The sequence below is a fragment of the Crinia signifera genome, chromosome 3 (genome assembly GCF_055691185.1).
Source record: "Crinia signifera chromosome 3, ASM5569118v1, whole genome shotgun sequence".
Taxonomy (NCBI): Eukaryota; Metazoa; Chordata; class Amphibia; order Anura; family Myobatrachidae; genus Crinia; species Crinia signifera.
This window is the reverse complement of record NC_139219.1, coordinates 43,367,839-43,394,235: the sequence shown is the minus strand read 5'-3', so window position 1 is coordinate 43,394,235 and position 26,397 is coordinate 43,367,839. Positions and strand designations below refer to the sequence as shown.

The following is a 26,397-nucleotide window of genomic DNA, read 5'->3' as shown; positions in this document are numbered from 1 at the left end:
ATGGAAACTAGGGACTCAAGAGTAATTATGCCACTGTATAAAGCATTGGTGAGACCTCACCTCGAGTATGGAGTGCAGTTCTGGGCCCCACACTATAAAAAGGACATCATAGAATTAGAAAAAGTCCAAAGGCGAGCAACAAAGCTTATTAGGGGAATGGAGAATTTAAGCTACGGGGAGAGATTAAGCAATTTGGGACTATTTACATTAGAAAAGAGACGTTTAAGGGGGGACATGCTCAACATGTACAAGTATATCAAGGGCCAATATAAGGAACTGTCACACACCCTATTTTCTACTAGAAAGGAATCTAGGACGCGAGGGCATGAGTATCGATTAGAAGAAAAAAGATTTCATTCAGCTAGTAGAAAGAATTTCTTTACGGTCAGAACAGTCAAACTCTGGAACTCTCTTCCCAGAGAGGTGGTAATGGCTGGCTCATTAAATGCGTTCAAGGCAAAGTTGGACAAACATTTACTGGAGAAAAACATCCATGGGTACAAATAAGAAATATAATTTGTCTGTAAAATACCAGAACCTACCAAATCAGCAATGGATACCTATACCAGGTTGAACTAGATGGACGCAAGTCTTTTTTCAGCCTTACCTACTATGTAACTATGTAATAAATAAGCCCCTATGAGGCAGCCACATTACTGGAGGCATACTGTAAGATGCCTAGGATTGTTTTTTGTCTTTCTTTCTCCAGGAGCTTGTGATGCATTAAGTGCCTCACCTGCGTCTTTCGATTTAGTGAATTCATAGGCCGCATGTTCGTTGTTGTTCAAACATACAAAATGGCCGCCACTTTGCCTAGGCCAGTGGTTCCCAAACTGTGTGCCATGGCACCCTGGGGTGCCTTGGGTGACTTGCAGGGGGTGCCCTGGGTTGATGGTCCAGGACCAATTCAAATTATTTATGTCCAATTTAATAGTCAAATTATGGACAAACATAAGTACATTTTGTCCATTACCACATAACTGATCCTAAGGATGAGATAGAAACACAATTAATTTAGCTTCATTTTTGTTTCTGACTTTCTCAATGAGAAACCTTTAGCCTAGGGGTGCCGCAAAACATTTCTGATGCTTCGCGGTGCAGTGATTAAAAAAATAGTAAAAAAATAAAAAAAGTAATTGCCTAACAAAAACATGTTATGGGGCCTACATGGGGAGATTTCAGGGCATTTTCTAAGCGATCTCACTAGATCGCTTAGAGCGTGCCCCTTAATCACTCCGTGTGTAGGGGCCATATCGATAGTCGGCCCGCGCATTGCTATCGCCTGCCAATAATTATCCGGTATGCTGTAATCCAGTAATCTCTGGTATCAGGGCCAGTGTTCTCACCAGAGAATGGCGAGTTGCTTCAGTGCCATCACAGTCAGCCTGTGGCCCTCTATCTTGCTGAAGCAAAACCAATATCCCCTAATTCATTCATTCATTCATTCATTCAAAAGTGAGCCCTGAGGGGTCCACACCTGCACGCACTAATCACATGCAGCAGACTACCTCACCATATAATTAGCCTGTGCTGTGCTAACCAGTTAATGATGTACATGGCTATCAACCGTAATCCAGTGCACTCGTATAAATAGGCGCTGAATGATGGCAACAGGGTCTGGGACACTGAAAGCAGCTCTGCCACTTGCGGAGTAAATGTCAGTGTTCACTACAGTAATTAAATCCTATTTTTACTAGTGCTAAACTTAGTTTTCCCTGTTTGTATTTCGTTATGTGCTGTCAGAGGCCAGACTTGACAGAAGCTTTTCTTGGAAACTGAATGATCTTAAATAGTTCCACAATTTATCAATCGTAACAAAATCTATTTCCTACTGTAGATTAGAAGACTTAAAAATCCCCAAAGGGTTCCATGACCATATAAAGATATAAGGCTGCTGTTTAAAGTCATGGAAAACCAAATTTTCTTCCATTGTCAGTAGTAATGTTTAGTAGTATTAGTATAACGCCGGACATAGGCCCTTATTCTGGTTCACTCTGAGGCACATTCCTTCTCAAATGGACAAAACCATGTGCACTGCAGGTGGGTTAGATTTTACTTGCGCAGAGAGAGTTAGATTTGGGTGGGGTTTTACTTCAAAGTGAAATCTATATTGCAGTGTAAAAATAAAGCAGCCAGGATTTTCCCTGCACAGAAATAAAATAACTCACCCAAATCTAATTCTCTATGAACAAGTTACATCTGCCCCACCTGCAGTGCACATGGTTCTGTCCATTTGAGAAGGAATTTGTGAGTGAACCGGAATAAGGGCCATACTCTGTGGGGTAAAATCTGTTAGAAACCCATCAGGTATTCCATACATCTAGCCACAACACACCATGCAGCGAGAGAACACCCCCCCCCCCCAAAAAAAAAAAAGCATATTAAGTCGCAACTCAATGGCTAGGATGCATGGAGAGACTGTGCTGATTAATTTCATGTTTTACTTGTGTATCATTGTGTGACGGAGTCTTTATATGAACCATGATGGAACAGCCACAGCATTGTAATTGTATGCCTGCTCAGAGACTCAGTTGCACACCGATAGACAAGTATCCTATCAAATTACATTATTCATGTTTCATTGATGCATTGCTTCTCAACAAAAACGATGCCTGGCGCTAGTAGAGTCTCACAGGCTGTATGTCGTGAGTGCAGTAAAAATGTGTAAGGACACGTTCATATGCCACAACATCTAGGTTCCTATTCCCCATTAAGGAACAGTGGCATTCCCTGCTTTATGGAACTGACCAATTGGATCTAATTGACGGTCTGGACAATTTTGCAGGGCTGACAGACAATAATTACTGTTCAGTCGCAGTATTCAGGGTCATAAGAAGGAGTGCCGGACTTTTCAAAATGTTTTCAAATTCAGCAGCGCTTCCCACCCCTGCCGCCCGGCAAATGATACCCCATTCACACCAGAAATGCAGGGACAAACCCGGGAATTCAGTTCCCGGGACAAGCAGGGACGGGTTTGGACCCATTCACACCAGAAATGTCCCTGCATTTTCTGGTGTGAGAAGGGGGCGGGAAGGAGGCCGGCAGGAGGTGGGGAGGCGTCGACCAGTCGGCGGGATGGCGGCGGAGGTGGGGAGAATACTCACCCCGGTTGCTGGTCCTCCGCACAGGCCAGGGATCCACACAGGCGGCGGCGCAAATGACGGAACAGGCGGCGGATGAAGATGACGCAGCTCTCCGGCGTCCTCACTGCCGCCGGAGAGCTGCGTCATCATCATTCACCGGCTGTCCCGTCATTTGCACCCGCCGCCTGCATTAATTCCTGTCGGACAGGACACGGCAACCCGGGTAAGTATACTCTTTACCTTTCACACCAGCCAGGTCCCCGGGTTGAACCCGGGAACAACCCTGCTACCTAGCCGGGTTGGATTGCCGGCAAATTAGCCCGGTAATTTGTCCCGGGTACCTTTCACACCAGAGGTAGTACCGGGTTGTTCCCGGACTCAACCCGGGAATTTAGGCTGGTGTGAATGGGGTATAACGCTACAAGCTCCCAGCCGCCGCTGCCTTGAGCCCGCTCACCTTATCTCCGCTGCTGCGCATAGGTGGGTGGGGGGGTTTCTCTCCCACCTCACACCAGAAAATGCAGGGACTAGGCCGGGGGGGATAGAGGCCAACCCGGGAATGTCCCTGCTTGATCCCTGGATTGTATTCCTCTGTAAGTCCCTGCATTTTCTGGTGTGAAAGGGGTATTAGCCACCACTGCAGCCTGTGCCCTGTATGGGAAGAGATAATAGTGGGCTTATATACAACAATGGGAGTTCTGTTGGAGGTGGTGTGTTGCTATGGGCAACAAATCTGATTCTCTCTATTATCTTGTAGAAGGTGCTAAATAAATCAGAAGTATATTCTGATTGGTTGCTGTGGGCAGCATCTCATCCTATGGGCGGGTGCAGTACAGGATACCCTCTTATGCAGGGCTGGGCAACACCGGCCCTCCAGATGTTAGTGAACTACACATCCCAAGATGCTTTGCATTAGTTTTGCTATGTGGCCATGCTGAAACTGATGCAAGGCATGCTGGGATGTGTAGTTCAATAACATCTGGACGGCCGGTGTTGCCCAGCCCTGCTCTTATGGAACAGGCGATATTACATGGTTCAATGATTAGGCCAATAATTGGACAGTGTTACTCTCTAAAATACAAGTGGTATTTTAATTATTTTGAACTGACTCGGTAACAGCAGATCTCCCTTCATATAAACTGTGATTTTGTCCACGACTTTGTTTATACATATATATGATTTACAGCTTGTCCTATACCTACATTTCTTGTTTATTATTGTACATGCCATTTGTTTTGGGAACGTTTAAGATTTGGTCTTTTATTGAACGATTTTTCTTTGCTACAAATAAGATCATTACCAACCCCTCTACTTTTTATTATTGTGTAATTCTGAGTAACAGCTTGACCACTAAATAAAAGCGCATGTTTTGGTTTCATAAATCACTAAAGCTAATTTACCCACAGCCAAATAAATATGTTGTGTGTTTTGTCTACCTGTTCTGTTATTTCAGAATACGGAGAAGCTCTGTGTGTTGTTCCAAGCGGCAATGAATCTCAGCACAAGCACAAAGCATTTTGACTGTGTAACAGCTTGCTATTTGCTGAATTTCTTGATCCATCAGGAAGGTCTGACAGCTGCATTAGATAAATGGGCACAAGGTGGCCTGAGAGGTCGGCAGTATCGGGCACCAAACAGTGACAGGATCGGTCTTGTGGAGAGGAATACATTTACTGGTTTGTTTTTGAATATTTCATTCTTTTAAGTTTTAATATTCTTAGTGGTGTTTTTTGTATGTATATAGTCATCTGTGCAAATGGAATTAGATTTATGTGTGGTTTTTGGATATGTGCAAATCTGATGAACTGAAAATGAAACACTTTAAAGTCTATGGCACTGCTCCCATATCTGCATTTCGCAAATGGACCCATCTGGTTTGTGTATTCAGATCATTTACTGCTTAAAGTAAAACCTTGTTTGCCAGCATACGACATGCACCACACAGAGGGTGTGTGGAGGCAGCCATTTTGTGGGCTTAACCACTATAAACAAGAATACAGTCTATGGTATGCAGTCAGGAAGAACCAGTCTCCTCCTCATAGCACTTAAACCTCTTGCATTCTCTTTTTGGGCCAGATGTAATAAACTTCAAAAGTGATAAAATGGAGAGTGATAAACAGCCAGCCAATCAGCTCCTACCTGCCATGTCACAGACTGTGATTGAAAAAATGTGAGGTAGGAGCTGATTGGTTGGCTGTTTATCACTCTCCATTTTATCACTTTTGAAGCTTAGTACATCTGGCCCAAAGTATGGGTCCTGTAGATGACCTGTGCTTCCAGTTTATATACATTGCTAATTAATATTTGATTACGAATTTGTCAATAATGACAACTGTTACGGCATAGTAATCCTGTACTTTCAGACTCCAGTGACCGTACAAGGTAGGCCAAACCTGTCATGGTACTAAGCTCAAAATGTAGTTAGTCCGTAACCATTAAAACAAAGGGCCTAATCAGACCTGTTTGCTGCCTAGTGAGGTAAACAGGTAAACAGCACCCCCTGTTCCGCCCCAATCCCCTCATTAGCATGCAATTGGATGCGCACGGAAGAAAAGTGGTTGCTCATCATCAAATTATTTTTCTTCCCTTCCGCTAATAAATGTCCATCTGACTGACTTTTTTTTTATTCCGGCCGGAGATGGCTGAATTCCGGGGAGTGCCGACATCATGTGATTTTAGCCACCCCAGGCAGGTATGGACACTCCCAGCATTGCCCTGCCTCCAACCCTCTGCCGGCCCATTCTGGAGCGAACGCTTCGGCAAGTGTGAAACCTGCCGAAGGCGTTTGTCCAGGGGGGTTTGCACATGAGCATATTCGTGCATGGACATGCGCAAATCCCAAACATCGGACGGAGGAGCAAAATTTGGCCCCCCACTGGGGGGTCTGAATCACCCCCGAAGTGCTTGCCACCATCAACCAATTAGGTCAGGCAGTCTCTATGACATTTGTGGTGAGTTGTGCACATTACTCATTTATATTGAGTGTGGTTGAGTATCGGCCATATTTATTATTCAATATTTGTGAGTATCCTCCAAAAATAGCTATTTTTAGGATGTGTCCACAAATATTGAGGATCCCCCAGATATGACGTTTCCGATTGCAAAATGCAGCCCCAATAGGCTTCTGTGGGGGCTGCTATAGATTCTGATTTAGCAAGATCCTGCCCCAATAGTTAGCCCCTATGGGCTACTGTTCCAGCGGCGGTGGTGGAACTTCTAGATACCTGTCCAATGCAAGTATGGGCCCACTGGCAATCTGTACCAGGAAGCTGTGCGATTGAGTTATGCCATCAACTGCTCCCTACTCCTGGTAACAGAAACAGAGCTATCCTCCTGGTAACAGAAACGCTCATTTAACATGAAGATATTCATTGAGTTTGTATGAAAAATATTTGCTGCATCCACATTAAAAATGCAAATTCTAGAAATCTGCCCCTATAGCTGCATAGTGTTTATTTTTTTTTTTTGTCTTTAAAGTCCAGTAACCTTATGCTGCTTTCCCACTGCAGACCCGTTTTAAGTACTGGTATTTTAGAACGGTATTTAAAACGGTATTAGCATTCCCACTGCAGCAGATTACCGTTTTAAATACCGTTTAAGTGCTATTCCCATCGCAGTGAACCATTTAAAAAAGAGTGCATGTCTTTCATAACCCCCCCCCCCCCTCCCCTGGTCCTGTGCCCATGCCATGATGCCGGACCCCGCTGCCCGGATCCCCCACGCAGGTAAGTGCCAGGGGAGGGGGTGGGTGCGGTGCAGGTACCCTTCCAGGAAAGGTACCAGGGGAGGGGGAATTAGTGTGGGATTTTAAAAGAGGCATTCCCACTGCCTTAAAAACGGTATTTAAACGTGTAGGACTCTGCTTTTAAAACGGGTTGAAATACCGGTTAACTTTAACCGGTATTTCAACTCTGGCGCTTTCCCACTGCAGACTTAATCGGTAAATTGTGGGGGAAAAACTGCAATATACCGTTAAAGAGCTGCAGTGGGAAAGGGGCATAACCTTACTGTAGCAGAATAGACTTTCTATTAATTACTATTATATACAATGTATTTTCTATTGAAATGGTGCCTATTTTTGAGAGCTGACATAGTAGCTCACCTGTTTCTGAGCATTAGCAAGCAGCAAAATTGCTTATACTGTAGTTGCAGTTCCCAAATTTTTTTTTCATTATGGCACCCCAGATTTTATTTTATGGCACCCCTAAGGCAAAATTGTTTATATGATGTCCTTAGGGTCAGTTATGTGGGGAGGGACAGAATTTGCTTGTGTTTTGTCTACCTGTTTTAAAAATGGAAGCCACAAGCACTGGTTTTGCCTATTACATTCATCCTCAATAATTTGAATTTGTCCTGGACCACCAATCCAAGGCACCCGTGCAAACGCCCCGAGGCACACAGGGGTAAATATACTATGCTGCTATATGCTTCCTGCTTCTCCTCTTTACCAAAGCAGAGCAGAAAGCTATATCGCTGAGAAGTGAAAACTCCCCCCCCCTGCGATATCAGTCAAAGCGCATAATATGAGCCTACTGTATATTCTCACTGCCATTTTAGCTCCTCTGGGCATGCACAAGATCTTGTGAGTCTTGCAAGATCTCATGCGCCGCCAGGACGATGTTTGGCCAATGATACCTGCAGCTATTGATATCGGCCTGCTATCTTACAAAGCAATACTGATAATGACCTAGTGTCCCCTATCATTGAGCCCGCTCCTCCTCCTCCATACGTAGGAGAGAAGCGGTATCAGTGCAGACAGTGGCGCTGATAATGCTTTTCCCCCTTAACAATTAATAATGCTTTTACCCCGCAGTTTGGGAACCACTGGCTGAAAGAAAGAATGGCATTTTAACCGACAATTCCTTAAATGAGCATGCTGCCTAGAAATATCATTATCTTGTTTCAATTATCCAGAAGCGAGCCAAATAGATATTTTCTAATCGCTCATCTTTTTAATTGTATAGACCCTGCGATGCATCGGTACGGTGTCTGCGTCTGTCAGGACAAAAAAACCTTGAAAAGCCCATGTCAACCTTTTCACTGTCTACCTTGCCCATGTCGACATAATGCTTGTGTCGACCTAATGACTCTGTCGCCCTAAAGTCATGTCTACCCTTTGAAGGTGTTGACCTAAGGCCTTGATGGCTAAACTTGACACTCCAGCTGTTGTTGAACTACACATCCCAGCATGCTCTGCTTCATTTTTGCTATTTAGCCATGCTAAATCTGATGCAAAGCATGCTGGGATGTGTAGTTCAACAACAGCTGGAGTGTCAAGGTTAGAAAGGTCCTAAGGCCAGACTGTACTTTGGCAGAGGTATTCAGTACAGTAACAGAAACCCTTTTCCCTCCTACTAATCACTTTGGATACTGACCATCCTGTAAGAAGCTTTAAACCTCTCCAGAACTAGCAGACTTCCTTTAGACAACAAAGAAAACACAGATAAAAGCAGCGCTGACACAATTAATAATGGGTGAATCAATCTAATATATTCAATTTTTTTTTTAAATATACATTCATACCTTTAAAACATTAATTAATAGAACACAATTAAGAATTGCGCTATTATCTGACATAATGTATATGTATTTTATAGTCGTCCAGTTCCTGATGGACAGCCTCCAGAATGAAATTGTGCAAGCTGAGAATTCTTTACTGGAAGCTGCAGCCTCGTTCCCATTGTATGGCCGGGTACATTGTATTATTGGAGCATTAAACCACTTCTCCATGTGGTAAGTGAGATCGATTCTACTGCAATTTTTTTGTGTCTGTTCAAGTTTCATAAAAGTTCATTGTGAGATTAAAAATATCAAAGAACTCCTAAAACCAATACTTCACACACAGTGCACGGTTATTGTTATCACTTGTTAAGAATGTTCAATGGTGTTCCAACCAATCGACTCCTGTCATTTTCTTAAACACATGACACCTAGGAGCTGATTGGCTGAAGTACCATTTAACATTCATAGGTGCAGACTAGCGTTAAGTGAATTTCTGCACTTAATGCTAGTTAACTGGGGGGGGGGGGATTACGTTTTTGCAGATTTATTAATAGCGCCCCTAACGTGTGCTAGGGACAGCCCTTCGAGTAACGCTCAACAGGTATTTTCCCCTGCAATCCCCCCCAGTAATTAGCCGCCAGGGCGATGTATTAACAGCTGCTTGGTGTTAAATAGCCCCGGCCTAGCTTTGTCCTATCCACACTGCAGGGACAACGCTAGCCCTGCTGCTGGCTCCGGAGTGCGCATGAGATATCGTGATAAAAGCGAGATCTTGCGCATGCCCAGACAGCCGGCTGGGGGGAGATAGGGACTTTTTTAAATGCTGAGGGGTAGCCGATATGGAGAGCCGTTAAAGCTGGGCAAATAACGACTCTCGGATGCCGGGGATTAATACATTCGGCCGCTATGGGGGTAAAGACAGCATTGAATAGGGCCCCGCCGCTATTTCCACCATCGGAAATAGTGGTGGAGGATTGCATACCTCCCTGTGTGTGTGCCTTGCGGACTCAGGTTGGGAATCACTAAGGTAGATTAATTAAAACCTGTAAACCAGGAAAGTGGGATGTTACCCATAACAACCAATAAGCTTATAATGTTTTCTAAACTCCACTACATAAATGAAAATTAGGACTTCAATGGTTATTACGGGCAGCACCCACTTTTTTATTTTTGTTTGCAATATTTGGTCACTGATGTGATTGTTCATGATTTTTTTTTAACATAGTGACATCACAATGGTGGTGGAATGGAGACAGTTGGTAACACAGATGATCACAATGGCTTACCGGCTCTCAGCCATAGTCTCTCCCGTGGTCCACAGTTCATCCCCAGAAGGCCTCATGCCGATGGACACAGAGTCTGGTAACTATCCTCTGAATACGATGTTATTCACAACTATTTTTTATTTTTTTTGTCCCGTAGTATTTTTTCTTATAATGAATTATGGATGCCATGGCATTTCTGAGAGGTAATGTTCTTCACGGTCTATACATGATTTTGTTTTCTTAGGGAATTCTAACGGCCTTCCATGCTAGGTGTAGAAGGATTCTTCTTATTGCAGTTTATAACAAAGCTGTACGATATTGACTTTTTTTAAATTGAGTAATTTTTATTAAATTGACCAAAACAAATATACATGAGGTAGTGAATGTATATAGGATAGATGATAGTAAATCGACTCTCTTTGTCAGTATGACTAGAAAACACTTACCCGGTGACACCATCCGGGCGTACTGTGGCAGGATTAAAAGGAGCATATTCTTACAATAATATCACTTAGAAGTATACTACATCCCCAATGGGAGAAGATAAATATTAAATGTACTCTTTACCTAGTACGGCGCCCACGATGTCCATCGCGGTCATCGGGGGTAAAAAATCGCGGCCATCGCATGCACTAAAAAAACGGGTGCGACGAGATGCCCGCGATTTCCCATAGGGATCAATGTTAAAAGTGTGATTGGACGCGATTTTACTGTTCAATGCCTCAATGCCCGCGATTTTTCCATAGGAAACAATGTTAAATGGGCCACAGAGCCCTAATAGTCCCCCTGAAGTCTGAAATGGCCCCCACAATTGTTAACGCCACCCCACGATCAACGTGAACCCGCAGCGTGGCGAGCGCAGCGAGCCCGCGAGGGGCGGCGGTACGCGTCCTCCGACCTTTTCATACCCCCACTATCCACGTCGGCGTGGAGTTGAGAATAGAATAGTGTGGCGAGCGCAGCGAGCCACCGAGCCAGAAGCTGAAGGAGCCCGAAGCTGAAGGATCTTAGTGACATCTATGGCTTCAGGAAAATGTGCAGAGTAGTATACAAGCAAGGCAGTCACTGTAGGGAGGCACAGGGGATGGCGATGGCAGCGATCACTCAACAGCAGGTAGTGTCAGGATGTAGCCAGGCACAGCAGCAGGCCAGGTTGTATGGAGCAACAACGAAGGAGGCCGCCGACTTGTATAGCCAGGTAGAGCAGAGAGCGAGCCAGGATCTCCGACAGTCGCTGTCCCCCGGAAGCAGGAGCGACAGTAAGATGGCGCCAGCACCCAACCCTGAAGCACTCCCGCGGCTGGCCGGTTATCTCCGCAGAGGATGGTTCTATTCAGTGGCCGAGATGACCAGAGCGTGCCAGAGGGTCTCCCACACTTCAATAGACAGCCAGGTGCAGGCCCGCTACCCATTCTGCTGACAACAATCTGATTGGCAATAGAAATGCAGATCGTCAGACATCAATGACCAGCGAACCATTGGGAATCCGTATACTGTAGGTCAAAGATCCCGTTTGCCTATTCCAACAATTTTTCAGCAGAACGAGGTATTGCTCGGATACATGCCTAATGAACGGGTCACATTATTGAGAACCCCTAATTTATTTTATTTAGTATTTATTTATTAACAGTTCCTTTATATAGCGCAGTAGATTCCGTTGCGCTTTACAATAGTAGACAGAGATAAAACAAACTGGGAAACAAAAGACAGACTTGGAGGTAAGAGGGCCCTACTGCTTACAATCTATAGGGACATAGCAGGGAAACACAAGGACCGGCAGGCTTTATTTACTAGTATACTGGACTCAGCATTTACATGGGTCTTTCTAGACTCTCTAGGCGGTCCTTTACGATCATCATTATGGAAGACCATTTTGCATTACAATGTCTTAAGTGGCCTACACACGGGGAGATGAGCACTCTGAGCGATGCAGGATTTCGCATTACAATGTCATACACGGGGAGATCAGCACTCTGAGCGATGCAGTATCGCTCGGCACACATCACTGCACAGTGATGTGCCACTGAGCGATCTATCAGGGCCAGTGTTCTCCGTGAGAACACTGGCCCTGACCCTGGAAACCACATCGATTAACATGATTTATCCAGCATGTCGTATATTAATTGCCTGTGTGATAGTGACGCACTGTGCCACTCATTGCTATGCCCATACACATGGAGCCACGTAGGGGCATTTTCTAAGCGATCTAGTGAACATTTACAAAATGCCCAGGCATCGCTATGTGTGTAGGCCCCATTACTATGAGATGTTGGGACTGCTTGTGACCGTGGTGACATCGAACACTGCAGGGGAATGTTATTTGTCTGTACATGCATCTGAGTTGCACAGTGTATTTGTGTCTTGATTTTGTATGTACAGGTTTGCAGTTCACAGAAGTGACCGCAGCAAAAAAAGCGCAGATGAGTCTGCATCAGACACGGAACAAGCCCTATAGAATACTTTTTTTTTTTTTTGCACATATACATATATTTTTGCTTCTGTTTCTCTACTGCGATAATATTTTCGTGGCTGTTTTGAAATGTGTCCCTTGTCCTCAGCTATGTGTCTGCCACCCGTGTCTCTTTAGCTGCTTTGGGTCCCGTTACCAAAAACAGTCAGGGCACAGAGATAAACTTTGGGAGACAAAGCAGTTTACGGTTCACTGTTCTCCTTTGACTGTGCCCATTGTCTTCCCCAGAAGCCTCAGCTCAGTTGCACATGATAATGAGGGAGATCAAACCACGGGACACAAATGATTACTTCACACAGCCAAGAATATTACAGAAAGACAATGACCTACATTCCCAGGCCCTCCCAGAAGACAGCGTACCCTCCAATACCCTGTGTGCTGAAATGAAAGGTAATGACATGTAATTAAAACAATTAAAAACCTTATTAGTCAGCTATGTTGATAAGGCTATTGAAAACCCCAGTCTGGCCAAGTCCATTAATGCACTGAAATATTAATTATTGTATATAATGTGTTTATTTCGGGACTGTATTCTTTAGTCACACGATATTTTAGAACACTGGTCCGTCGGTCACATGCGGCAGATTTGGAGTCTGGGCTGGTAGTAAACAAACTGCAGTTTTGCCTCTTTCTTGCCCCTTGTCAATTTACATTTTCCCAATGGCCTCACTTTGCTTTGATCAACAACTACAGTCGTAAGAGGAACAGACAAGTTAAGGAATTCCATTTTTTGCCATTAAAGATTTACCAGCATGGGTTTGCTGGTTCCCTTTGAATCAGGCCACTGTTTAAAGCTATATGAAAATATATGCGGCGCCCATCAGTAGTGTAATGTGATTAATAAGAATTGACTGGATTCACCTGCCCACATGGGAAAATGTCAATACAAAGGAAAATACTTTAGTCATTTTAAATAATGCCCTCGTTTTGTTACTTTCATCTTTGCGTTTGTTCTCTATGTTCGGCTACAGCTGCCAATCTGAGAAGAGTTCTTACTGTTAATTGATGTTTATACAAGGGATTAAAAAAAGCCGCCATGGTGATTTCTAACCAGCATAGGCCTTCTGTTTAGGCTCTCCAGCCAATCCAAATTGCCGCTCTCTGCAGGGCTATTTTTTAAAAATCTGCACAGAAGCTAGAATTGCAATAGAAGAGATTACTAGATATATGAAGCTATTTTAAAATCCTTTAAGGCGGTGTATGACGTGATGCGGATATATCCTAATTTGAGCCATTATCAAGTCACATGGCTTGATTTATGATTTTTGAAATAGAGCAATAAAAAGCTGTGCACCTGGGCGGTACCATGTTGAATTGCAGGTGGGGCAGATGTAGAGAGTCCAAAAGAAAGTTTTAGTTTTGGTAGGGTCAGGGCCGGCCGAGCAGGATACGTAGCCGCGTGTGGCATCCTCACAGGTAAGGGTGCCGTCACTGTCTGTCGCAACACCTGCTGCTGCTTCAAGAAACTGCTTCCCACCAGTCTGCCACCGTCTTCTGCTGCCTGCCAGCGCCTCCTGGGTCCAGACAGCATACAGCTTTGACAGATCCGGAGGGCGAAAGCCGGCAGAGGTGAGGTGACTGCCACTTTGGTAACAGACAGGAGCAGGGACAGAGGTGCCTGGCAGCCAGTGAGGGAGTACAGCTGAACAGTGCCAGATCTTATACCTCGCTGCCCCTGGTCTGAGGCAAGTGGGATATAGGAATGTACAAAAACAAAAAATGTATATGTTTTTTTTTTTGTGTTCTGTCCTTTTTTAAGTTGTTTCTCATGTCACCCATGCCTCCCCTGTCGCTCACTATATCCTGTCACTCACAATTTCCCTGTACCGTTGGGGGTAATATTGTGAGGCCACACCCCATTCCTTGTGAGGCCACACCTTTTTTCAGCACTTTCTGTTCTTTACCTTTTTGAAACACAGCCCTAAGGTGGGTTTGAGAAGAACATGTAGAATGTGTGGATGTGGATAAATGGATCAACAGAGTTATTGTTGACCTGTACAAAAGGTTGACATGACACTGGTCGACACACCCTTTTTTTGGGGGGGGGTTGCTTGTATATCTTGTATGTTTCATGTTGTGTCCACCATCAGGCGTGCCACCCTCGTGGGCTAGTTTTGTTCGTCACAGGTTAATTTTCCCAATTAATATCCACGTGGATAGAAAATAAAGAAAATATTAACCATATGGGACAAAATAGTTATCCATTTCTATGTTGACCTTTTGTACTGGTTGACGTAATGCATGTCGACCAATACAGTAACAATCTGTCATGCATATACTGAGAAGTTTATATATTTTATGCTGTTGAATGATGGTATAGCTGCATTTTTGGCATTACGACACTACCATATTAATTGTCATGCCTGCCCTTTAAACATGTCAACCTTTCATTTGTCATCCTTATGTACCTGTGGATATAATTCCTGCCAACCTTTAGACTGTTGACCAATACAGATACTGCAGGGTGGCCAAACCGGTCCTGGACTGCTACCAACAATTCATGTTTTCCAGATCACCTGTGGATCTGTAGAAGGTGTCAGTAAAGATTATCTTTCCAATCTGGCTGGTTGGAATGAAAATCTGGAAATTTTGGGGAGCAAATGAAAATTGACCATTTGCTCCTAAACATGGAAAATAGATGAAAATGGTCATTTAGACAAAGGGGGGTATTCAATGCTCTGGCGAGCGCACGGCAGCGAATCCTGTTTTGGATTCGCTGTGCGCTCGCCATCATTTACTGTCACCCCACTATTCGACGTCAGCTCCCAGCCCACACTATTCAATGCGTCAGGGGCTCGCTGCCCCTGACGGCGAAAATAAACCCCTATGGCGATTTGCAGTCAGCGCTCTAACCCTGCTGCCAGGGGCGTAGCGAGGGTGGCGCTGGCGGAGCACCAGCTCCGGGCACCAGAAGATCAAAGGGCGCCGGAGCCGTGCCTGCATCGCCTGCCAGCCCTGCCTGCTCCCCCGCCTGCACCCAGCTCCCCGCTCACCACTGTGCCGGGTGACAAGCACGGCGCCGCCAGACCTGCCTGCTCCCACTCGCCACTCACCGCTGTGCCGGGGCTCGGGTGACATGCAGGGCGCTACCAACCATGCGCTTCCCTGCACCGTGACTGTGAGAGCCGGGAGAGCGATTGGGCAGATTCTCTGCCTCATACTCTCCTCTCTGCCTGCTGCCAGACACCCCCTTCTACCCCCGGCGCCACCTGCCAGCAGTATCGGACCACCTACTGAGGGCTGAGGAAAGGGAGACCGCCACCCCCTCTCCCAAAGGGAAATCCTTTTAGTACATCCCTCTCCCAAAGCTGCTGGCCCTGGCCTCCTACAGCACCAGCAGCGCTCCCAGCAGAGGAAGGGGCTGGTGTCTTGAATGACCTGTGTGGCAGAGGGTGAGAGTGCTACACAGCACAATCAGTGGGACTGTGTATATTATCACAGGGGGGAAGGGAGACAGACATGTTATATATATGCAGTGTGTATGTGTGTGTATTGTTTGTATATATGCAGTGCTGTGTGTGTGTGTGTGTGTGTGTGTATGCATGCAGAGTGTGTACTGTATGTGTGTGTTTGTATGGGTGTGTATGTATGCTGTGTGTTGTGTATGTATATATGCTGTGTCTGTTGTGTATGTATGATGCATATGCATGCTGTGTGTATGCATGTATTTAGTCCTTAGGGACTCCCTGATTCCTTCTGTGTTGTTAGTACTGCATGTGACATCATCATGTCACACTCACAGGCGTGCCCTCTGTGAATAGTAGTAATCAAGCAGCACTCGGCAGATATTTTCAAAAGCCTGTATTAAAACATGTACAGCAATCAACTGATGTTTAGGAGCCTAAATTACGGTTTGTTGCAATGGGCATCATGTGTGGCCTTATGTGTAGTTGGCATTAGAGCATGTGGCTTTATGTGTAAATGGTATTACAAAGTTCGCTAAAATGTAAAATGAGCTTTATGGTGTGTGGTATAATGTTAGGCCATGCCCCTTTTCACTGCACAGGAGCCTCACCTACTACAAACATGCCCTTGCTCCGGGCTCCGTGGCAACTCGCTACACCACTGCCTGCTGCTGCGGCTACACTGGGGATGGAGCTGGATTCCCGGCGGGGGTGCATGCTGATGCTGCCGGGAGCCGAGGACGGGGACGGGTCAGCACTCTGGGGATGAAGCTGGAGACCCGGCGGGGGTGCACGAGGACGGGAACGGGCCAGCAGCAGTAGCAGACCTCCGGCTCCAGCAGCGCTGGAACTGACGTCACATCTGCAATCACTGCGCAGGGTCTGCCGGAGCCGGAGGTCTGCTGCTGCTGCTGGAGCTTTCTCCCTACTCATCACACAGGCAGTGTCCCGGCTCTCTCCCCTGCTGCAGCTACACTGCAGGGGATGGAGCGGAGTCCAGGCGGGGGAGCGCGATGATGCCGTCTGGATCCCCCACACAGCCTGAGGATGGGTTCAGCAGCAGTCGAAGCTGACATCTTCTATCACCACGCTGGGGCTGCAGGAGCTAGCTGTCTGCATTACACGTCCCCATATGTTGCCTTCCAATGTGACGGCACCCGCATACCTACCTGAACCCCCCCTCCCCCCGGCGCAGCTCAGCTGGCTGTCAGTTCGGTGAGGGAAAAAAAATCTAAATAAAATAGAGGTGCTTGTAAAGGGGGGGGAAAAAGCAAGAACCTTCAAAAAAAATTAAAACCTGTTTTTTTAATGACATAAAAAAAAAAAAACCATTAATTTTACAAGTACACATCACAGTTCACCTAAAAAAGATGACGAATGCTAAACGGAGAATCATGGCGAAAATCAATGGAGAAAGCAGTTCTCCATTTGAGCATTGAATACACTGTTGGCGAATTCCACTAAAAACCCCATTGAAAATCACAGGCGAATTGTGGAGAATCATTTACGGCGAATCGGCAGACATTCGCTGTTCATTTGTGGCGAATTGCCTCCATTGAATATGGCGAATAGTTTTTTCTAACAGAAAATTCGCCGTTAACCCAGCGAATTGCCAGATTCACTGAAAAAAACGGCGAATCTGAGGCATTGAATACTGGCCAAATTGTTTAAATCTATTTATGCAGATGGCTGCTTTTGTCCATTTTCCAGCATTTGGGAGCAAACGGTTGATTGTAATTTGTTCCCAAAAATTTCCAGATTTTCATTCCAACCTAGTGTGTATGGGCCTTTAGGATTTAATGCAGCACATGTTTGAAAATGTGACTTTAGTAATGACTACACTTGTGCACCAGCTAGGTGGTCTGGAAAATGTGACCATTAATAATGACTACACCTGTGCAGCAGCTAAATGGTCTGGCACATGTGACCATTAATAATGACTACACCTGTGCAGCAGCTAGATGGCCTGGAACATGTGACCATTAATGGCTACATCTGTGCAGTAGCTAGATGGCCTGGAACATGTGACCATTGATGACTACACCTGTGCAGCAGCTAGATGGCCTGGAACATGTGACCATTAATGACTACACTTGTGCAGCAGCTAGATGGCCTGGAACATGTGACCATTAATAATGACTACACCTGCGCACCAGCTAGGTGGTCTGGAAATGGGAAGTGTTAGTAGATCTCAAGGACTGGTTTGGCCAGCCCAGATATACTGAAATTATGGTTTAATGCTTTTAAAAACTATTACTGTATATCTATATTTTGGGGGCATTAAGACTATACCACATTTATGCATTCGTTGTGCGCCGGGGCACTATAGATCAAAAACTGAGAGAAAAAAGTGAGGGTGGAGTGAGATGAGTAAAAAGGGGAAGAGTCACCGAGAGATGGAAGGTATTGGGAAAGAAGGACAGAGAATGGGAGGGCGTGTGGAGAAATGAAAAAAAATTCTGCATCTCATTAGGCAATTGTTACTGACTTCAAATATTAGTATGTGTGTGTCTGTATATGTGCATATAGCAATTTGCATTTATGATGTATATTAGTACATCAGTCAGTCTTTGTGGAGCGTTCAGTCACTTGCAGGTAATGCACCGCTTGTGCCAAAGGTTACAAGTATGTGACCCCCACCATATTGCTGCAGTTGTGAATAACAGACCTAAGCCAGGCAGATTCTAGAAAATATTAATAATAGTGTTATTTATATAGCGCCCTTTCTCCAACAGGACTCCGGGTGCTTAACAGACAGGAGTAACATAATACAGCGCAGAAACAATGAAGTACAGAAAAGCTTTTCATAAAACACAGAGCGCATAGAGATACTAAAGGGACAATAAGGAAATGCTTGAGTAAACCTAAGTAATTCAAAATCAGTGCAAAGATAGCACAGAAGACCACATATCTTTTCTGGGACACTCTCCTCAGTATAATATTGTTAGCAAAATTGTGTGCGAAATATAACTTTTTATATTGCTTAGCTAAAATTAGGTTACATCTTATTTTATATTCTATTGATAAGAGTTCGCCAGAAAATATATTTTGTCTTCTGTGCTTACTTTGCACTCATTTTGAGATAGTTAGCCTAACATAGTGGTAGCCAACTCCTGTCCTGGAGAGCTACCAACAGTTCACATTTTCCAGCTCACCTCGCAGGTACACAGGTGCACTCATTACTGACAAACACATTTTAAAAGATCCAGAGGTGGAGCGAATTACTTCACTTGCGATTCTGTGAGGAGACCTGGAAAACGTTAACTGTTGGTAGCTCTCCAGGACTGGATTTGGCAACCCCTGCCCTAACATAACTAGCCACCACTAGCCACAGCCATAGGAGCGCAAGACAGCATTTATGTTGGTTGTCACTACATTGTATTCTGTACGAATATTAAGTCTGTGCAGCTTCATCATTATTTTTGTGGGTAAACCGAAATAATGCAGACACCTGGGCATTAACAAAGATGGGTACCCTAGTTTGTCAGCTTTGCTACACAAGTCATGCCAATATAATGAACACATTTCTTTAACATTTTGCTATAATTTTATAAAGATAGTTGAGGTCACATGCTCATAAATTATATATATATATATATATATATATATATATATATATATATATATATATATATATATATATATATATATATATAATAAAAGGCTAACACTGCTCCTAACCTCTATGGGGGGGTGCTTTGTGTGCCAGCATATACTAGTTGGCGCCAGACGTAGCAAATAAAGTGTTGCTCCAATCTGCCGCTAGGACTTACATTACTGTTATGATGTACCGTCATTTCTCTATCATCCGGCAGGGGACACTGGGTAATAGAGGTGGATGGCTGGGAACTGGCACACTGTAACTTTAAGCAGCTGGCTCCTCCCCTCTAGTACCCACAATCCCCAGTTAGAAAAATTGTGCCGAGGGAGCTGGCCACGCAGGAGTTTACTCCTGTATCTCATCTCTTTGGGCATTTTTTCTTGCATTTCCCTGCTAGGGAATTTATCCCCAGATAACTGGGTGCTTCATATCCCTGCTTGGGAGCTTTGGCGCGCTGGTTCAGCCAGCACTGACTGTCAGGGTCTCACCAAAAGATGCCTGCCAGCCTGCTTGTGTTCCTGCGGTCCCCCACCAAAGGGACCGTCAGACACCATCTGCCTGCCTGTGACGCCGGGGAGCCCCAGGACAGAGTCACCTAACTGTGAGTACCCCTTCAGCGGGGCGTCCTGTTTGTGTCCTGCAGTGTGCCGCGTGTCACCCCCGTTATCGCGTCTCCCAGCAAGTGCAGAAGGATTAATCCTTGCTGGCTGGGAGGCTCAGCGCGGCGGGGAGAGAGGAATAGTGGTGTAACACTGTGACTACTCAGACGCGGTACCGCACGCGGCGGGCGCCATTTTAGATGTAAAATGCCGCGGTGAGGGGGACTTTGGCAGCGCTTTAGTAGCTATACCTGTGTCGAATATTGCTGTGCATAGCTCTATTCTAAGACACTGTTTCTGCTTGTCACCTCTCTCCTTTTAGGTGTACACAGCAGTGGGACTTTAACCCTTTCATTCCCCTCTGTTTGGCTTTATAGCTCTGTGTGGGGGGAGGGTTTTGTTGCTAACAAGGAGGCTTAGTCTTCCCTCTGGTGCCTACAGTCCCTAGGTCCTTACACCCATCCTGTATTATCTGTGTGTGTGTGTGTGTGTAAGGGCTTCTGGCAACATGACTGGCAAGGCATCCACTAAGGCTTCTCAGAAGGCATTTATATGCATCTCGTGTGGTGCAAAATTTTCACAGACCTCTGCTGATGGGAAAGCTACTACTTGTGAGACATGCAGGGCTGTGTCACAGGGTCCTTCTGAGGCCTCTAGTGCTCCTCCTCATTGGTGGGGGCCATGTCTCAGCTTTCCTCTGAACTGGCTGAATCCAGATTGGCTCAGCCAGCCTGGTTCTCTTCTCTAACTAGATCCATGGATTCATTTGTTACTTCTATGTCTGTCCCTTCTCTTCAGCAGAGGCGACCAAAACGGCCGTTGCTCCTGCAGGACTCTGATGATTCCGCGGAGGAACAGGAGTTTCTAGCAGACGACCTGGATCCGGACCTGGATGATGACCAGGTCCAGCCGGCAGCTGAGCCAGAACAAGCCCCGGCAGGGGTTAAGGCGCTTATAGTTGCGGTTAAGCGGGTCCTTAACTTCCCTGAGGAGCCGGAACCCGTGTCCCAGGATCTAGAGCTGTTTGAGGTACGTCCTAAGCAGCTGGTGGTTTTTCCTTTTCCTAAACAGGAGCAACTAAATTCGTCATGGCAAAACCCGGATAAACGTTTCCAGGTTCCGAAGAAGTTTCTTTCGTTATACCCGTTTCAACCGTCTGCGCTCGCGCAGTGGGTAACGCCTCCTCCTGTGGACGCCTCCTTTTCGAGGTTGTCCAAGAAGACTACCATACCAGTTCCGGGAGCTACATCCTTAAAGGACCCTGCAGATAGGAAGCTGGAGAATACACTTAAGGCCATCTATGTGGCAGCAGGAACCCAGCTGCGACCAGCGGTGGTGTCAGCCTGGGTAAGTAAGGCCATTTCCAAATGGGCTGACCAGCTAATCCAGGGTCTGGAAGGGGGTGTTCCCCGCCAGGAACTGAGGGTGCTGGCGGAGCATATCCGTGAGTCGGCGGATTTTCTTACAGACGCGTCCAAGGACATCACTACGGTTGCTACCAGGGTATCGGCTAACTCTATCGCCGCCAGGAGAGCCTTGTGGTTGCGGTCCTGGCAAGTGGACATGGAGTCAAAGAAGGCGGTAGAAGCCTTGCCGTTTACTGGAGACATGCTGTTCGGCCCTGAGCTGGATAAATGGATCTCCCAGGCCACGGGAGGTAAGTCGGCTTTCCTGCCATCTGCTCCCCCACCGGCGAGACGCCAGTACGCGGGGCCCTCGTACAATTCCTTTCGGCCGCAGCAGTCCTTTCGCGGCAGGGGAAGAGGCTCTACCTCTTCCTTTCGTGGGTCCCATGGAAAGACAAGAGGACTACCTGCGGCCAGGGCCCAGCAGCCCAAGCCCCAGGATAAGCCTGCAGCGTGACTATCCTCCAGCCATGCTGGGGGATTCCCAGGTTGGGGCCCGTCTTTTGGAGTTTTGACAACAGTGGCTTGCCACCACGTCGGATCCTTGGGTCCATCTGCTCATTTCAGACGGATACAAGATTCAGTTTGCGGGTCTCCCACCTTCAAGATTTTTCACAACTGCTCTGCCACGCGAGCAGGAGAAAAGAGTACAGTTGCAAGGGGCAATGGAGAAGCTTTTGAAATCCAGAGTGATTTTGCCGGTGCCGTTCGAGGAGAGGGAAAGAGGATTTTACTCAAATCTATTTACGGTTCCCAAACCAGATGGATCCGCAAGACCCATTTTAAACCTCAAGGCACTCAATTTGTACGTCCAGTACCATCCTTTCAAGATGGAGTCAGTACACTCTGTCATAGCTTCTATGGAGCCTCAAGAGTTCTTACTCTCCTTAGACATAAAGGATGCGTATCTCCACGTACCAATATGGATTCACCATCAGTCTTTTCTCAGGTTCGCTGTTGGACAGGAGCATTTCCAGTTCCGCGCCCTTCCGTTCGGGCTGTCCTCAGCCTCTCGTGTTTTTACAAAACTGTTGTCGGTCCTGCTGGCTTGTCTGAGGCTTCAGGGCATCAATATCGTGCCTTACTTGGACGACCTACTGATAAAGGCACCATCTCCTTCGATTCTACAGGAGCATGCTCACAGAACAATTCTGTTCCTGACACAGCACGGGTGGATAATGAACTATCCAAAGTCCTCGTTGGTACCGTCCCAACGCCTACAATTCTTCGGCCTGTTGCTGGATACCAGAGCACAGAGAATTTTCCTGCCAGAGGACAAGATCGCCTCCATCCGGATGTTGGTGCGTGAGATTCTACTCCACAAGACAGTTCAGATCCTGCTTTGCATTCGCCTGATAGGAAAGATGGTGGCAGCTTTCCCGGCGCTTGAGTTCGGGAGGCTCCTCTCTCGAACTCTTCAGTTGGACTTGCTTCGTCAATGGTCAGGCTCTCACCTGTTCATACACCGGAGGGTACAGCTATCCAGTCGAGCAAGGTCGTCACTGCTGTGGTGGCTACACAGACAGAATTTGACTCAGGGCCGTCGATTCGCCATATGGGACTGGATAGTTCTGACAACAGACGCCAGTCTCACAGGTTGGGGCGCGGTCATCCTAGATCGTCGACTGCAGGGTCTCTGGAGTCAGTGGGAAACAAGTCTGCCCATAAACGTGCTGGAGCTCAGGGCCATTCACAATGCTCTACTAGCTGTTCCAGACATTGTTCAGGGGAAGACAGTCAAGGTCCAGTCGGACAACGCAACGGCTTTTGCGTACCTCAACAGACAAGGAGGCACCAAAAGCAGGGGCGCCATGAAGGAGGCCACAAGGATCCTAGACTGGGCAGAGAGACACGAAGTGATTCTGTCGGCAGTATACCTTCCAGGAGTCGACAATTGGGAGGCCGACTTTCTGAGCAGACAGAGGTTCCATCTGGGGGAATGGTCTCTGCATCCCGACGTGTTTCAGGAGCTAGTCAGGAGATGGGGTCTGCCTCAGATAGACCTCATGGCCTCCAGGCAGAACCACCAGCTTCCCCGTTACGTCTCACGAACAAGGGACGCCGGAGCTTGGGCAGTGGACGCTCTGGAGGTTCGGTGGCCCTTCCACTTCGTCTACCTGTTTCCTCCGATTCCACTTCTAGGAAGGATTCTCAAAAAGATAAGAAGGGAAGGGGTCCGAGCCGTGTTGATTGCCCCGTTCTGGCCCAGACGCACTTGGTTCGCAGAGATTCAGTCCCTGCTCATAGACCAGCCTTGGACACTCCCGGACAGGCCGGATCTCCTCCAGCAGGGACCATTTCTGCACCCGGCGCTGAAGCCACTCCGTTTAACGGCGTGGCTATTGTAGAAGACATCTTAAGGAGGAAGGGTATACCGGCTTCGGTAATCCCCACGATGATGGCGGCCCGTAAGCCGGTTTCTGCTAAACATTATCATCGGATATGGCGTGCTTATTCCACTTGGTGTTCCGCTCGGGGTTACCCGTTCAGGAGTTTTCATCTACCTAGGCTACTTCGGTTTCTGCAGTCGGGGTTGGAATCAGGACTTCGTCTAGCTTCCCTGAAGGTACAAGTTTCTTCACTGTCCATCCTGTTTCAGAAGAAGCTGGCTTCATTGCCAGAAATCAGGACGTTTTTGCAAGGGGTGGCCAGAGTCCAGCCCCCCTTCGTTCCTCCTACACCGCCGTGGGATCTGCCTTTAGTTCTGCGATTTCTACAGTCCGATACTTTTGAGCCCTTGGAGCAGGTAGATTTAAAATTCCTGACATGGAAGACCGTTACGCTGTTGGCTCTGGCCTCGGCAAGGAGAGTCTCAGAGTTGGGTGCTCTGTCTTGCCGGGCACCTTTTCTTATTTTTCATTCGGACAGGGCGGAGCTTCGTACAAGGGCCTCTTTCTTGCCTAAGGTGGTTACTTCATTTCACGTGAATCAACCAATTGTCATCCCTGCCTTTACGGACTCCGACCCGCAATCGGTCTCTCTTGATGTGGTCCGAGCCTTGCGAGTTTATGTGTCCAGAACAGCGTCTTTGAGGAAAACAGACGGCCTATTTGTCCTGTACGACGCCCTTAAACGGGGTTGGCCGGCCTCAAAACAGACTATAGCTCGCTGGATCAAGCTCACGATTAGGCAGGCCTATTTGGCTGAGGGTAGGGCCCCGCCCTCCTCTATCACAGCTCACTCCACCCGATCGGTGGGCACTTCGTGGGCGGCGCGACGAGGCGCGTCTTCGGTTCAACTATGTAGAGCGGCTACATGGTCGTCCACTCACACCTTCATTAGGTTTTATAGGTTCGACACGTTCGCCTCTTCAGCGGCGGATTTTGGTCGTTTGGTTTTGCAGGCTCCTCCGAGTTCTCCCGCCCAAGGGGGAATCTTTGGAACCTCCCCAGCGTGAACGCCAGTGTCCCCTGCCGGATGATAGAGAAAAGAGGAATTTGGTACCTACCGGTAATTCCATTTCTCTGAATCCGCAGGGGACACTGGCCTCCCTCCCTACTCGGGTCGCCTGCCGGTCATTGTTGTCAAGTGTGTACAGTTCTTGTTGTCTGTATATATATTGTAAATATGTTGTTATAGTTTAGTGGTAAGTCTGGTGTCCTTCCTCTCGTTCCAATTTTCCTAACTGGGGATTGTGGGTACTAGAGGGGAGGAGCCAGCTGCTTAAAGTTACAGTGTGCCAGTTCCCAGCCATCCACCTCTATTACCCAGCGTGAACGCCAGTGTCCCCTGCGGATTCAGAGAAATGGAATTACCGGTAGGTACCAAATTCCTCTTTTTGACAGGCTTGAAAGTAGTACTCCTATATTTACATCAGACACGTGTGAAGTGGGGCAGCAGGAAGTCCGTCAAACAGAAAGTACTGTACAGTCAGGCCCCTTTCACACGCTCCGGCTCCTGACGGGCGGAGAAACCCCACATGTCCAAGAAGCCGTGCCGCACACAGAAGTTTACAATGGTGGGGATGGCCATCCCATGTGAATGGACACAATCATGTCCATTATGAACTTTAGCCGTGTGGGGTTTCGCCACCCGGCAGGAGCCGGAGCGTGTGGAAGAGGCCTCAAGGTGTAATGGTTAGCATAACTTCCTCACAGCACTGAGGTCATGGGTTAGATCCCCACCATGGCACTAACTATGTGGAGTTTGTATATTCTCCCCATGCTTGCTTGGGTTTACCCTGGGTACTCCGGTTTGCTCCCACAGTCCAAAAATATACTGGTAGGTTAATTGGCTCCCATCAACATTAACCCTAGAATGTCTGTGTGCGTGTACATGTGGTAGGGAATATAGAATCTGGAGATAAAGTGAAAGGAGATAAAGCACCAGCCAATCAACTCCCAACTTTCATTTTCAAACACAGTTCATTGGCTGGTGCTTTATCTCCTTTCACTTTTAACACCACTTTATCTCCAGTTTATCTCTTCTCCAGGCTTAATACATCTGCCCCAATGAGACCTAACACTTAGTACACAGTAAAGCTGGGGTAGCCAACCCTGGTCCTCGAGAGCTACCAACAGTGCATGTTTTGCAGGTCTCCCCACAGAATCACAAGTGAGCTAATTAGCTCCATCTGTGTATCTTTTAAAATGTGTCAGTGATTAATGAGTGCAGCTGTGCAGCAGCTAGGTTGTCTGGAAAATGTGAACTGTTGGTAGCTCTCAAGGGCTAGGGTTGGCTACCACTGCAGTAAAGGAATCAGGAGGAAATTTATCAAAGCGATGAAGTACATCAACCAATCAGGTCCTGCCATTTTTGAACCACAGCCTGTAACATGGCAGCTAGTCAGTGATTGACTACAGCTTTATCTATTTTCACATTATCTGTCTCCAAGCTTTGATACATCTCCCTCTTTATATTAGAGTGAAAAGATATGGGCCCTTATTCTGGTTCACTCGCAAAGGCAAATTCTTTCTCAAATGGACATAGCCATGTGCACTGCAGGTCGGGCAGATGTAACTTGTGCAGAGAGAATTAGATTTGGGTGGGGTTTTACTTCAAAGTGAGATCTATATTGCAGTGTAAAAATAAAGCAGTCAGTATTTTCCCTGCACAGAAACAAAATAA

General features: G+C 46.6%; 1 protein-coding gene across 1 annotated transcript in view; it reads left to right on the top strand.

Annotated features, from left to right (window-relative positions):
- The window catches only part of THADA (THADA armadillo repeat containing), a 544,422-nt gene that overhangs the window by 43,991 nt on the left and 474,034 nt on the right, over positions 1-26,397 (top strand). The window contains exons 17-20 of the mRNA XM_083175704.1: positions 4,537-4,759; positions 8,681-8,816; positions 9,811-9,947; positions 12,549-12,710. Coding sequence (XP_083031830.1) covers positions 4,537-4,759; positions 8,681-8,816; positions 9,811-9,947; positions 12,549-12,710 — 658 coding nt within the window. The remainder of the gene's footprint in view (positions 1-4,536; positions 4,760-8,680; positions 8,817-9,810; positions 9,948-12,548; positions 12,711-26,397) is intronic.